The sequence below is a fragment of the Asparagus officinalis genome, chromosome 8, assembly GCF_001876935.1.
Source record: "Asparagus officinalis chromosome 8, Aspof.V1, whole genome shotgun sequence".
NCBI lineage: Eukaryota > Viridiplantae > Streptophyta > Magnoliopsida > Asparagales > Asparagaceae > Asparagus > Asparagus officinalis.
In genome coordinates this window covers 112,751,381-112,766,693 of record NC_033801.1, presented here as the reverse complement: position 1 = coordinate 112,766,693, position 15,313 = coordinate 112,751,381, and the positions used below count along the sequence as shown (strand labels likewise).

The following is a 15,313-nucleotide window of genomic DNA, read 5'->3' as shown; positions in this document are numbered from 1 at the left end:
TCCTTAATCTAAAAACCGGTCAACAAGAAATTTTGGGTAATCAACAAGACATAATGAAGATGTTGCGTGAAATGAATCTCAAGATGGATTCATACTTCCATGGACCTCCACCTCCTCCAGACCCTTCTTATTAGAGAGCATGCATTCCATTTTCATTATGTACTAGTTTGTTTTCATGCTTAGTATTAGTTTGTTTAAAACTTTATATAGTAATTTGCTTTCAAACAATTGCACTATGTAATTTCTTATTATGTGTGTTTAATGAATTATATTTCGTATGTTGTGTTCAACTAAAGTATTTGCTTATAACATGAGATAAATATTTTTTTAAAATGCAGATTGTGACGACGGAAGTTATCAAAATATTGATCTTTATAGCAAGTCTTTGTCTACCTATTTGGATGTGTGAAGTCATGGATTATGTTCATAATTTGGATGATTTATTTAAAGTTTTAGCTCATGAAGATGAAATTCTTGCATGCCTAGAATAATGTTTATTTCTTTTTGTTAATAACAAAGGGGAAGATATACTATGATACATATGATTAATACATGGAATTCTAATATGCTTTAATGCAGGGGGAGTAAGTATTGGATATCATAAGATTCATAATATTTTTACTTTATGTGATATACTATTACTAACTCTTACTAGTGCTTAATTTGTTTGTCATCATCAAAAAGGGGAAGAATGTTGGATATCTTGACCCCAAGGTATAATTTTGATGATAATAATTTATTTACTATATGTATTATATATGCACTAACATATTAATGCAGATAACAAAATACAAATATCCGATATGCTCAAGATATGTGAACTAAATGCAGGGATAAGTTCAAGACAACAAGACAAGCAAAGAAGAATATGTGCATAAATTATCAAATTGTATTTTACATTTTCTTTGTTTAGATTCTTGTAAAAGCTTTGATCACTCACAACACATATATGCACATAGTATTTAGAACATACTAACACATGTTTAGTGTATGATTAACTATAGAAATCCCCTAAGTTAACCATTAAAGTTTATAGATATAGAATATGTCTCAAAACATATCAATTATCTCATATCTTAGTATCAGTAATCGACTAATCCCCTTAGTAGTCGACTATAGGATCCTCAATCAAATATCCAGAAACTTCATATTTACAGAGTAGTCGACTACTCTCCTTAATAGTCGACTACTCATTCTCAGTTTCAACTTACAGAAACTTAAGTTTTACAGTATAGTCGACTAATTCCTTTAATAGTTGAGTACTAACATGTTTCTTGGCTTCATAGAGTCTAAATAGACTCAGTGTAGTCGACTACTAAGCCTTGTAGTCGACTACAAAGATAAATTTTCTAACTGTTCTGAATTTGAATTAGTGAACATTTGTAAACGTTTGTAAACGTTAATTTCGTTTATAAACGTTTATAAATAGGTCAGAACATCTTATTTGATGAGTGACACTAGTGTATACAAGATTTGAATTTTGATCAAATTTATTCTCTCTTGATACAAAATTCTCATTCAAATTGTCAAGAAAAGAAAGTTCTGAGATTGCCTTTGTTCTCCATCATTACTAGAAATTGTTTAGGCAATTTTTCAGAGAGTTTAAATTTCTAAGCCACTGCTGCACTTCACATTCACATCAAGGCTTATAGGGATTTGTACATTTCTTCAAAGAAGGTTTCTCTCGGGTTTGAGAGAAGATCTCTTGGTGTAGATATTAGTGTTACAATTTGTAGGGACTTGTAAATTGGTCATGTTTAATTTTGTAATTAGTTTTAAAATTATAGTAAAAATCTCAAGCGGGATTTGCTTGGGGACTGAATGTACACTAGGGTGGTGGAACCAGTATAAAATCTCTTGTCAAGTGAGTCGGCCAATTCCTTATTCTGCAAGCCGGCCATAAGAGCGGACATAACAACCACACTCCCCGGGTTGTTAACCTCCAGCCTCTTCGCTTGGAACCTCTTAAAGTAGGCTCAAAGGCTCTCTCTGGGCTCTTGTCTCATCTGGATTAACACATGAGGGGTAGCTTCGGTTTGGTGTCAGCTAAAAAGTGATGGATGAACTTCCGACTAAGTTGCTAAAAACTGCTGGGACTTCTTCTCTAAGGCGTTTCCACTAGAGCTTGGCGCTCCCTGATAGAGTGATGGGGAAGCATCGGCAAATAATTGCTTCCGATGATTGGAGCATGTTCATTACACCATAATAGTTCTAAACATCCTCGGAGGGGTCTCCTTCGCCTTTGTACTTCTCCACGTGAGGCATCTTGAACTTCTCACATGGGGCGTTCATAAGGTCATCGGAAAGGGGGGTGTTCTCCCCGATGGCTTCTGCTATCAGTTTGTACACCTGATCATATCCAGATGCCCCCATGGTAGCGGAGGGGGCCAGAGAGGTACAATGGTAGGGGAAAAGCCTTAGAGACTGCTCCCCTAGTGTGATCCCTAGGGTGACTAGGGCCGGGACTCTCGTCGGTGACTTCAGGATTAGGGAGGAGGCGTCGGCGAGGTTCCTCGGGGTGAGTCGACCGATGTGGAGTGAGGTGGCGTGCTCGATGCAATCCCTTTGTTGCTTGGTAGCAACATGAGGAGTCTCAGGCAAAACTATTTACTGGGCTCCAGAAGGGGGGTAAGTCCCCGATCGTTGGTCTTCAGAAGGCGGAGGGACAACAGAAGTAACTTGCTGGGTCTGTGAAAACCGTTTGAGGAGCTCGTTGGTGAAGGTAGCAAGTTATTGTTGGAGGGATTGAGAGATCTTTTGAGTAGTTTCTTCAAGCTGAGCTTGAGTAACGTAGCTCTGGTGTGGTCCTCCAGGGTTAGACTAATCAACTCTATACTCAGAACTATACATACTTGCTGGAAAAAAGAAGCCCCACAATGGGTGCCAAACTGTTGATAGTTTAAATCACATAGTTAAAAGAGAAGGTAAATAGGGATTTGGTTAATATGAGATCCGCTCGCTTTTCTGAATATCCGATTTGCAGTTGGGTTGTTCGTCCTTGCACACATAACAACTCGTAAGAGGACGAGGACTGCTTCCCCAGTTGTTCCTCCGACGATCAAATCAGCTAGGTGCTTGAGTGGGAATATGAGAAAAATACAGCGGAATGAAGAAAAAATGATGAGAAATTGCTTACCCTTGTATTTGAAATAGTTTTTCTTTTTATAGCCGAGTAAGAGGGGTAATTTAGTCTTTTTGGCCGAGCTTGAGATGGTGGCTGAGTCAACATCTAATTTACAGGTGTCGGTCGTGGATCGACTGCGTGATGGATGCTATCATTTCGCCATTAATATGATGTGATGGGCGGTGCACGAAGCCGGTGTGATCCGATATGTCATAAATAGTATCGGGAATGCAGAAATGATGGCTTCTGCCAAACATTAAATGTGACGTCGACGTGTTGAGGTCGTCTTTTGGCTTGTAGCGAGGGGTGTTGAGAAGTAATGTCTTTCGTGTCGACCCCGTGAGGTGTCGAATAACTGGTCGAGTGGGCTCGTAGCGAGTCGTCTTCGACAAGAAGACCAACAAGTACCGCCCTTTGAGTCGACCTAAGGAGATGTCGACTCAGCGAGTCGGCTAAGTCGGGTTCTTAGCAATCCTGATCGTCAATTCGATTTGAGCGGTGCATGTAGGGGGACACCTGTCCGTTGCTGGCAAAGGACCACATTTTGGCGATAACATACTCAAATTGCATAGAATCTTGCAAAATGGTCCTTCTAGTTAATAGATGTTAGATTTGAAGCAGAGTATTCTGTCCAACCTCACGATTGGAGGCAAAGTTATGTTCCCAAACTTATTCCTTAACTTGGTTAAACCGAATATCCTTTAAAAAAGTCAAGCCCGTTTGAATTCTTCTTCTCTCATGATTAGAAAAGAACCTTAACACAAAATTAAGCTTATAAAGATTTAAAACATTAGAGAAAGGGGTAATTTGGTGATTGCAGATGTTGGGTTATGAGTTAATCCAACATGAATTAGGTTTCTCAACTCGAAAACTTATAGGGGGCCACCTTGCAAGATCCTATAGGATTTAAGGGACTAATATGCAATTTTCATGACATGAGGTACTAGTATGCAATTATTGATAGGGGAGTAATATGCGAGGACTTGACAAGCTATCTAGACTTCAGATCGTTCACACCGCTGCTCGTACTTGCCAGGGTTTAGTGAACCTACAGATGAGAAATAGGTGAAAGTTAAACCGTTAATGTCAGGATTTGGCAGATTTCCAAAAGATCAATCATGCCGAAAAGTTGGAAAATTTTGAAGATAAGCATTTGCATGTGGGAATGCGCCAAGGTAACTAACCCCACTCAGCAATAAATGTGTGAAATGACCGCGGCATTCATCTCGAAGGCGCTTGAAGAGTTAGGTAAACTGCATTATTATGACTACGTCACCTTCACGTTAGCCTGCCGATCTCACTTTACTGGGCCTAAATTTAGGCCGGGCTCAGAAGGCGGAAGTCCAAGCCCAGAACAGGAAGCCCGCATCATCAACCCAAGTCCAAGTTTTTAACATTGTTCATGATTTATTATTATTATTTTAATGGAAAAGAAGCTTCATTAATAACTACTCATGAAAAGAAATTACACCTTTAGAAAGGAAAGCAAATAAGAAAGATGGATACGAATCTCTCCATGTAAGAGTCTCTAAACATGATGAACTAAATTGACATAAGCAATGTGCAACATCATTTACGAGCCAGCTAACATGAGCAAAAATGCGTTGGTTGAAACCGGAAACTTCTCTCCTAATCTCCTCCACAACAATGACCATAAGATGTTAAGCACTCACCAGTTTAATTTTCACTAATTCCTTAAATAATAGCTAAGGCATCTAATTCTATGATTACCCCCTCAAGATTAAACCTTTATGCAAGCTTCACTCCTTCTAAAATCACCAGGCATTCCACCAAAAGCAGTCATAACTGCCAATACTGAGCCCGCATCATTTCAAATAACAACACCAAAAGCAACCGCTCCGAAAATGTTACCTATAGCTCCATCGCAATTCACCTTTGTTAATCCCGCTGGTGGAGGAGTCCAATGGTCTCGATACTCACTTTGTGAGGCGCAGCGAGAGCTCAGAATACTAGAGAATTCTGGCACCGAGCCCCTAGCTAGGAGCACCATAGCCGTTGTTTATGATTAGTTATTATTCATTCTTGTGAAAATTATGGATGGGTATTAATCGGTTTGAACTAGTACAACCAATCGAGCAAATTAAGGGTCTCTTTGGCAAACCCATAAAACTGGGTCGGTTCAAATCCTGGTCCAATTTTTTGGTATTTTCTATTTGGAGAAAAACTAGGCCAAGCCAAACCAAGTCAGAGGTGATCCATCTCCCCCTTAGTTTAATCCTGGCCCGGTTAAGGGAAAACTCAATTTTCTGGCCCTCACTTTTTCTTGCTGGTGCTCCACAAATTTTGTATTAGTCTATTTTTTTTTTATTTCAATTAATTTACATCATTTTTCTATTGATCTAAATCTGCGTGCTCTTTTTACGAGCCCTTAGTTCACATTTTTCTCTTACCAAGCTAGCTTATTTTTTTAACCGTATTTGGATCCAAGCTAAATCAAAAGAGACAAACCCTTCAGTTCAAGGTACAATTTAGAACAGTTTGATTGGTTCAAATTGATCAAAATTTGATAAATCTTGTTGTGTGATTTTATTATTTATATCTCATTCCGAACTCCAAATGTCTTTATATGAAATTATGTCACAGTAGGCTACAATCTTTGCTTCAAAACAAATCCAACCCCCACTAGTAGAAAATCACACATCCTAGACGGAATATCCTAGACGGAAATTTTTCCGTCTAGTTTGCTATTAAACTAGACGGAAAATTTTCGTTTAGAATATTCCGTCTAGAAAAAAATATTCTAGACGGAAATTTCCGTCTACAATATTATTCTTGACGGGAATTCCGTCTAGAATATTCCGTGTAGGATGTATTCTAGACGGTTTTGAATTCCGTCTAGAATATTCCATCTAGGATGTATTCTAGACAGAATTTCCGTCTAGAATACTACATCCTAGACGGAAATTTCCTAGACGCGTATTCTAGATGGAATTCCGTGTAGGATACTCATCCTAGACGGAATTCTGTGTATCTTAGACGAAATTTTCCGTCTAGGATGCCTCATTTTTTAGTAGTGCCCAATTTATTACAATATTGCGATACAAATACAATCTCAATCGAGAGAAAATATCAAGTGGGGACATTCTATGATATTAATTGTGCATCCAAAGGATTTCAATCTTTGGATTTGTACACCGATTCTAAAATTTAATGATCCAATGACTAACATTCATTTAGTGCACACCCAATGACATGAACTCAGATGCAGTTGATACTTTTCTCTCAATTATTTATTTATCAAGAGAAATTGTAGATGAACACAATAATATACACATCAGCACCCTTTAAAACAAACAAACAAGCAATTCTACAGACATCCACACGTAACAAATCAAACGAAAGTTGAGTTCAACAAGTATAGTTGATCATCAGCTAGACGACTAAAAGAATCGGTAGTTTTCTCGAATCCCGCATCAACAGCCGCCTGTACTTGCATTAACTGCTCTGATAAAGTCATCATTTCTCTAGCTCCTATAGCTTTTATGACTCATCGGACCCAGCGAGCACCGAGCACCTGTTGCCATTCCTATAATAAATGACCAGGTGACTCACATCCCTCAACAATCGACACATAGCACATGTTTGCCGACTCAGCTGCCCAGCTAGACTCAACCCAAATTACCTTCTTGTCCCTCATATTCACTATAAGAAATGAGAGGAACTGCATGAGGTACCTATTTCTGGTTTTTTGACACAACTAATAGCTAAATCGATATTTCCTCACTCAAGATCATCTACTGACTTGATCGTCGGAGGAACAACCTAAGAACCCAACTCTGATCTCATACAAGTTCTTTCTTGTGCAGAGAAGAACTGAAAACCCCAAAGTCATGCATCAGAAGGAGTTAGAGGACCTTAATCACTCTAAAAACCAGCAAATTATTCCATGTTTGATAGCTGACATCAACAATACTATTTTGGCCTGTTTTTTGTTAGGTTGCCAAACGAAGTCATCTATGGTTTCTTATAATTCAATGCAACTTTAAGTCTATTGATTACAATGATGACACTAGCTTGCTTAAAAGGTCTTTATCACAACATTAATCAACATTTTGGGACTCCTGAAAGAGTAAAAGTCAGCCTTTCAAGCTAATCTAGCTAGTTTGTGAGTGGATGCATCCTTACATTTACAATAATGTATAAATATCTTTTTCCATATGTAGCGTTAGTATACAAGTTGGCAATTTCTTGAAGTATATGTAAAATAATTCTCAATTCTCAGTTAGTATTCGTCGTTGACTACATTCGAAGTGTTGGGGGAGTAGTTTGGCCAACTAATAGATGATGGGCATTAAATAGAAGCTAATTCAGTTGTTAGGTATTGACTCCACTTGTATTTTAAACTCATCACTTTCCTAATTATATTTAATGTAAAAATATTCACATATTAATAACCTCAACACGAAGCGTTTAAGTTCTTGAGATATTTGGACAAGAAATTAGATCCATGCATGGCATGACCTAATCACCTACATGAACCACCAATGTCCATCTGTAATTTTTTAATTTTGATTGGACTTAATTTAATTTACTTTTTATTTTTTATTTTTTATTTTGGTTGTTTCTATATATTTTTAAATTTGGCCAGATTTTTTTGTTCTTTTCTAAATTTAGGTAGGGCTTTAATTAGAACATTTCTCTTATAGACTATCAGAACACCCCATAGAAAAAGGGTGATGTATACCATTTTCGAATAGTTAGATGGTTAGTTTGATAATTCTGACTTCTCTATTAATAGGGTAAATCAACCGGAGTGGTTCCAATAGGACCCCTACTGATAGGCTAGGTTGATATTTATTACAATTTTTCTTATTATGGGTTTTTCTGATATTAGTAGTCCCCTAATTCTTAAATTTCAAAATTAGTCCCTAAAAATCATTGAGATTGTTTGTTAAGTCCGCAAAATCTTATAAGTCGGTTTCAAATTAGTCTCTCTGTTACAATTGCTGTTCAATATGCTAGCCCTACTTGAGTTAACGACTACTCATGAATGTTTGCTTACCATTTTTTTCCTTCTTAAATGTGTACCTGTCACATTCATAATTTTTTGGACGAGGGCTTCGACAAAGAAAAGAGCGGAGCTTTTGAAAGCGGCAGCCGAAGAGCATGGTTTCGACAGCTAATGCAAAGTTATAACTGAATGAATTAAGCGGTTGTGAATAATTTGTAGTCAGATTGCATTTAGTTTTTAAGTTAAGCTTTTAACTTCTTTTATATAATCCATCATATGCTAATGCTAGGCCTGTCAGCATGTTGAATGTTGCCTTGCATGCTATCTGTGTTGGATAGTAGGTTCCTAATCTGTTTTGGTAACATGTTATTAGGATTCCTAATATATTCTGATAACATGATTCTTAATCTGTTTTGGTAACAAGTTATTAGGATTCCTAATTTATTTTGGTAACATGATTCTTAATCTGTTTTGGTAACATATTATTAAGATTCCTAATTTGTTTTGTTTTTGGTTTTAGAATTCCTAGTCTGTTTTGGTTTTAGGTTTTCTATATATATGAAACGCCTTAGAAGAGATTAGGATCATCAAAAAGAGGAGAGTATCAGAGATTAGAGAGACTTTTGAGCATTGTGAGAGAGAGATATTTTGAGCAAGTTGAGAGCTTTGGTTGAGAGTTAGTTTGTGAGTTTTATGAGATTGTAATCCTTTGTACTCTCCTTGATTTAGTGGAATCTCCCCATCCTCTCCCCGTGGACGTAGGCAAATTGCTGAACCATATATATCTCTGTGTTTATGATTGATTTGTCGTATTTCAATTTTGGATTGTGCTCGTGCATGAGGTTGGATCTCTTCTCTCGTGATCACAGATTCGTTCGGTGCGAGCACGCTTCCGCATAGGCGCGCGACAATTGGTATCAGAGCTCAGATTTGAGATCTAGGTTTTTAGATTAGGTGGAGGAAGATTCGTTGTGGAAGCTTGGTTCTTGGAGTTTTAGGCTTCGGTGGAGATAGGGTTTGGAGATGCCGTTGAAGATCTCACTTTCCTCGTGTGGTTAGGAGTTCTATTTGGAATCCAATCTAGGGTTCAGTTAGGTAATTCCTCAATCCTTTCAAAGTTTGAATCTTTCTTTACAATTTAGATTTTGTGATTATGGGTGAAGAAGTTGGTGAAAACAGCAAAATGGCGGGTATAGTTCAAGTTGAGTTTCAGAACACTAAGATTAGTGTGGTAAAGTATGACAGCAATATCAATTTTGGTTTGTGGATAAGCGATGTTCAGGATGCGCTCAATGCTCAGAATTTGGAGGAGACCATCATGGTCTATGAGAGGCCACCTAAATATGAAGAGTCAGTATAGAAAAAGATGAATAGGAATGCTTGTGGGGTGATCAGGTCTTATTTAGAACAGGAGCTGAAATATGATATGATTAGGGTGACATCTGCAATAAAGATGTGGGAAATTCTCAACAACAAGTACCTTACGTAGAGTATTGAGAACAGATTGCACTTACTGCGCAGGTTATTCAGATTTCAGATGTCCAAGGGCACCACACTAGCAGTTCATATGAACAACTATACTAAGTTATTGTCAGACTTGGCTAATATGGATGAGAAGATATTGGATAAGTACAAGGCTATTATTCTTTTGGGCTCCTTATCAGATGAGGAGTATGATAACTTTGTGCTTACATTGTTGAATGTGAGATCTTCTATCACTTATATTGAAGTGACTAACACTTTGATGATTTATGATTTGAGGAGGAAGGATAAGAAGACTTTCCGCGCTAGTACTTTAGGAGAGGCCTTGTCTATGAGGGGAAGAAGCTCATATCCGAGAGGTGGCAATAGAGGCAGGTCAAAGTCAAAAGGCCATCATCAGCTAGGAAAGAACGAATGTGCATTCTGCAAGGAGCATGGACATTGGAAGAGAGACTGTCCGAAGATCAAGGAGAAGGAGAATAGCAAGAAGAATGGCCCGAAGGCCAATGAGATGAATATCGCGAAAGACGATGATTCCGATGATTCGAGCTTTTCTCTATTGATTACTCCGGAGGTGAACCACTTGAATGTATCAGATTGGATGCTTGATTCTGACACTACTTTTCATGTGACTCCTAGACGAGATTGGTTTTTATCATTTGAGATACTCGATGGGAGTGTTGTTGTCATGAGAAATGATCAATCCTGTGGCATTTGTGGGATAGGTACCGTGAGGATTCGGATGCACGATGGAGTAGTCCATAAATTGAAGGAGGTGAGATTTGTTTCTCAGTTGAAGAAGAATCTTATCTCAGTTGGAGCTTTAGAGGCGAAGGGATTCAAGGTGACTTTTTAGGATACTGTAGCAAAGGTTACTAAGGATTCTTTGGTGGTGATAAAGGAAGTCCGCAGTCAGAACTTGTATTATCTGAAGGGGAGAACCGTGATTGTCCAGGTTGCTTCAGCTATTTCTGAGGCGGACAATAGTAGACTTTGGCATTATAGACTGGGGCACATAGGAAAGAAGTCACTACAGACACTGTGCAAGCATGGGCTATTGAAGGAAGCAAAGAGTGGAAAAGTTGAGTTCTATAAGCACTGTGTTCTTGGCAAGAAGACAAAGGTGAAGTTTGGGACAACCATTCATAGGACGAGGGACATCCTGGATTATGTGCACACAAATATTTGGGGTCCTACCAATACTGCATCACTTGGTGGTCGACATTGATTTGTCATGTTCGTTGATGACTATTCTAGACGTTGTTGGGTGTACACCATGGTGAAGAAGAGTGAAGTCCTAGATATATTTATAGAGTGGAAGAAGAGGTTAGAACTACAGACTGAGAGAAAGATCAAGACGTTATGATCTGACAACGGTGATGAGTACACATCAGACCCCTTTCAGCAGTTATGTCGAGATGAGGGCATAGAGAGATACTTCACAGTTAGTCATACACCGCAACAAAATGGGGGTAATAGAGAGGTTAAATCGGTCTTTGTTGGAGAAGATATAATGTTTGTTGGCGCATAGTGTTTTGGAGAAGATTTTTTGGGTTAAGGCACTTTTATATGCGAGCCACCTCATTCATAGGCTGCCTTCATCTACGATTGAGGGAAAGATCCCTATGGAGATATGGTCGGGAGAGCTAGCACACGATTATGACCAGTTCAAGGTATTTGGGTGCCCTACATACTATTATTTGAAGACTGATAAGTTGAAATCTCGAGCTAGGAAGGTAATATTTATAGGATTTCAAGCGTGGTGTTAAGGGATACAAGTTTTGGGATCTAGTTGATAGAAAAATTATGCTGAGTAGGGACGTCACGTTCGATGAGGCTTATATCTTAAAGCTTTCCAGCTCTGATCAGGTGGAGAGTGACCCGACGGAGGAAATATCGCATGTGGTGGAGATCGATGCAGCTCCACATTATCCATATGGTACAATATTTATTAGAGTGCCGACTGAGGTGACACCAAGCGAGCATAACGACAAGGAGGAGGATACGTGTACAGTTATGCAGGATCAGGGATCGACGGTTCAGGTTCAGCATTCTATTACGGTTCGGAGACAGATGAGAGACATACGGATGCCAGCACGGTACTAACACAGTAGTTGCATATACACTTCCGGTGGAGAGTATCAATGAGTTAGTTCCTACTACATTCAGAGAGGCCAAACAGAGTTCGGAGGCTGATTCGTGGAAGGTGGCTATGCAGGAGGAGATGGACTCTCTTCACAAGAATGATACATGGGAGCTTGTTGAGCTTCCAAAGGGACAAAAGATATTTGGTTACAAGTGAGTATACACGAAGAAGGAGGGCATTGAGGGTACTCCATTGAGGTTCAAAGCTAGGTTGGTTGCGAAGGGCAGTATACACGAAGAAGGAGGGCATTGAGGGTACTCCATTGAGGTTCAAAGCTAGGTTGGTTGCGAAGGGCTATGCACAGGAGGAAGTGAGGGTACTCCATTGAGGTTCAAAGCTAGGTTGGTTGCGAAGGGCTATGCACAGGAGGAAGGTATTGATTGTAATGAGGTTTTTTTTCGGTGGTGAAGCATTCTTCGATTCAAATTTTGCTAGCTTTGGTGACATGGTATGGATTGGAGTTAAATCAGTTGGATGTGAAGACGATATTTCTTGATGGTGATCTTGATGAAAAAATATATATGACTCAGCCATTGAGATTCCGAACTGTAGGGAAGGAATACCTGGTTTGTAGGTTGAAGAAATCGCTATACGGTTTGAAGCAATCTCCTCGACAGTGGTATAGGTGATTCGATGGTTTTATGCTTGGTCATTCGTATGCTCGGAGCCAGTTTGATCCTTGCATGTATTTTCGTAAGTTAAATGGAGGTGCGTACATCTATTTATTGCTCTATATTGATGACATATTAGTTACCTCGATTTCCAGGTCTTATATAGATGAGTTGAAGGCACAATTTTCAAAAGAGTTTGAGATGAAGGATTTGGGTGAGGCTAAGCGTATTTTGGGGATGGAGATCGGCATAGACAAAGAGAAGGATATAATTTATTTGACACATGTGGCTTATTTGAAGAAGGTTCTACAACGATTTCATGTCAGCATGAATACAAAGCCAGCTAGTGTACCTTTGGGAGCCTATTTGAAGATTTCAGCTGACCTCTCACTGAAGACAGTTAAAGATCAAGAGTTGATGTCGAAGACTCTGTATGTGAGAGCGGTTAGGAGCTTAATGTATGTGATGGTATGTACGAGGCTAGATTTATCACAGGCGGTAAGCATGGTTTCGAGATACATGCTCGATCCAGGAGTGGGTCATTGAGACGCCGTGAGATGGATTTTAAGGTACATTTAAGGTACGTTCAATGTTAGTTTGGTTTATGAGCGGGACACTATAGGTGGACAGTTGTGCATTGGCTATGTTGATTCGGATTATGTTAGAGATTTGGATAAGCGCCGGTCTACGATGGGGTATGTGTTCACTTTGACCCGTACGCCGGTGTATTGGAGATGCACATTACAATCTATGGTGGCTTTGTCTACGACAGAGGCAGAGTATATGGTGATTACAGAGGCTGTGAAGGAGGCTATTTGGCTTTGAGGACTTTCAGAAGAGCTTGGTATATCGCAGCGGTCCGTTACTATTCATTGTGATAGCATGAGTGCTATCTATTTGATGAAGAATCAGATTTTTCATGCGAGGACGAAGCATATTAACGTTCTTTATCACTTCATTCAGGATGTTCTTGAAGATGGTGATGTGGAGATCATTAAGGTTCACACGAAGGATAATCCGACAGATATGCTTACTAAGATAGTTCCGAGCAACAAGTTTGATCATTATAAAAGCTTGTTGCATATTCGTGATTATTGAGGCCGTTGACGGCCATTTGGATGAACTACGGGTGACTTGATCCCTTGGGAGAGGGGGTACGCAGATAACCACATTGGTGCAACCGAATTTGGTGAGACGACACATTGATGCTCATGTTGGTGTCAGCTCAGTTTTAGGAATACTTTGCCGAGGCGGAGAATTATTGGATAACAGATTTCTAATTTGTTTTGGTAACAGGTTATTAGGATTTCTAATCTATTTTGGTAACATGATTCTTAATCTGTTGTGGTAACAAGTTATTAGGATTCCTAATTTGTTTTGTTTTTGATTTTAGAATTCGTAGTCTGTTTTGGTTTTAGGTTTTCTATATATATGGAACGTCTAAGAAGAGATTAGGATCATCAAAAAGAGGAGAGTTGTAATCAGAGATTAGAGAGACTTTTGAGCATTGTGAGAGAGAGATATTATGAGCAAGTTGAGAGCTTTGGTTGAGGGTTAGTTTGTGAGTTTTGTGAACGCTTTGTACTCTCCTTGATTTAGTGGAATCTCCCCATCCTCTCCCCGTGGACGTAGGTAAATTGCCGAACCACGTATATCTCTGTGTTTGTGATTGATCTGTCGTATTTTAGTTTTGGATTGTGCTCGTGTGTGAGGTTGGTTCTCTTCTCCCGTGATTATAGATTCGTTTAGTGTACGAGCACGCTTCCGCATAGGCGCGCAACAATCTGTACTTGTTTTATTATCTATATAACTACAATGGTTAGATAAATCATAGATGGTCAAAACGAGATGTAAATATTTCTATCTTATATAACAGCCTTTGAATAGGGCACCTTGCCTTATTTAAAAAAGAACCATTGTGAATGAGTTGGGGGAGAGGCTCACGGTTGGAGGAGAAAGATGTTCTAAACGTTCAAGGGGTAACATCAGGGTATGGTCGACGTCAAAAAGTTCACCTAAAAGTAATATTCCATCCAAAGCAATCAATAGCAAACTAGAGGAAATCAAACAACTTATAAGATTTGGAGGCCTAATAGAAATCACGATTTGGCGAATTAATTTACAGATATTAAACATTTAAAGGGAGTGATATTGAAAACACACTTTATTTATTTTCATTTTGTACTGGTGCCGCGCTCTGGGCAAGGCCAGCCTTTCAATACTTGGCCTCGGTGGAGTTTACCAGATGCGCTATCGTATAACTTTATGGGCTTAAATTTGGATTGGAGTCAGAAGTGCCTCAATAAGTTTAGGGCCACTAATCTGAGCCTTTCCCCATGCTAACGAAATTTATACTCGATGAATACAGCAATCCGAATTTAATATTGAGTGGAATAATGTCTGGAATTGTGCTCCAAGTGAAAAGTCCATGGTACTTCATGAATATTTCCTTTGGTGATTTTTTACAGTTCTTGCGAAGGACCTCATTACGTCTGCATCCAATTAGCCATGATCCAAAGCCCAAAGCCGAGCCCAAAACCGAGCCCAAAAACAATCGTTCATTTCAAACCTGCTAAAGCAAAGGCTTGAACTCAGGACCCCACGATCTTCGAATGACAAATACTATGATCATTACCATGGTGCTAGTGAAAACTATGATTACCATGGGGCTATTGTGACATTTTGTTAAAACAATATACACATTATACGTAGGCAAAACTTAAGCGGAGGAGGTCCAAAATTTAAGTGGAGGAGGTCTGTAATAAATTGATCGAATATCATTTGGATCTTTAATATTTGTAAGTCATCAATAGTAGTCACTAACATCCGTCATCAGTTTAGTATATAAACTTACATTAGATATTGATGATGTGACGATTATGTGGCACTACCATATAATCGTGAAATTACAAGTTCAATATAACAAAAAATTAGTAAAATTACAAGTTCATATTGAACTTGAACTTTCACTAATTTTT

At 38.8% G+C, this 15,313-nt stretch overlaps 1 protein-coding gene across 1 annotated transcript; it reads left to right on the top strand.

Annotated features, from left to right (window-relative positions):
* Positions 9,250-10,806, top strand: LOC109821732 (uncharacterized mitochondrial protein AtMg00300-like). The gene is made up of 2 exons (XM_020387895.1): positions 9,250-9,327; positions 10,480-10,806. The coding sequence occupies exons 1-2, from the start codon at positions 9,250-9,252 to the stop codon at positions 10,804-10,806; spliced, it is 405 nt and encodes a 134-aa protein (XP_020243484.1).

Coding starts and splice junctions, on each gene's coding strand:
- LOC109821732 (XM_020387895.1), top strand. CDS start 9,250: ATGGGTGAAGAAGTTGGTGAAAACAGCAAAATGGCGGGTATAGTTCAA. Junction 9,328..10,479: donor AGAACACTAAGATTAGTGTG/GTAAAGTATGAC, acceptor GTGGTGATAAAG/GAAGTCCGCAGTCAGAACTT.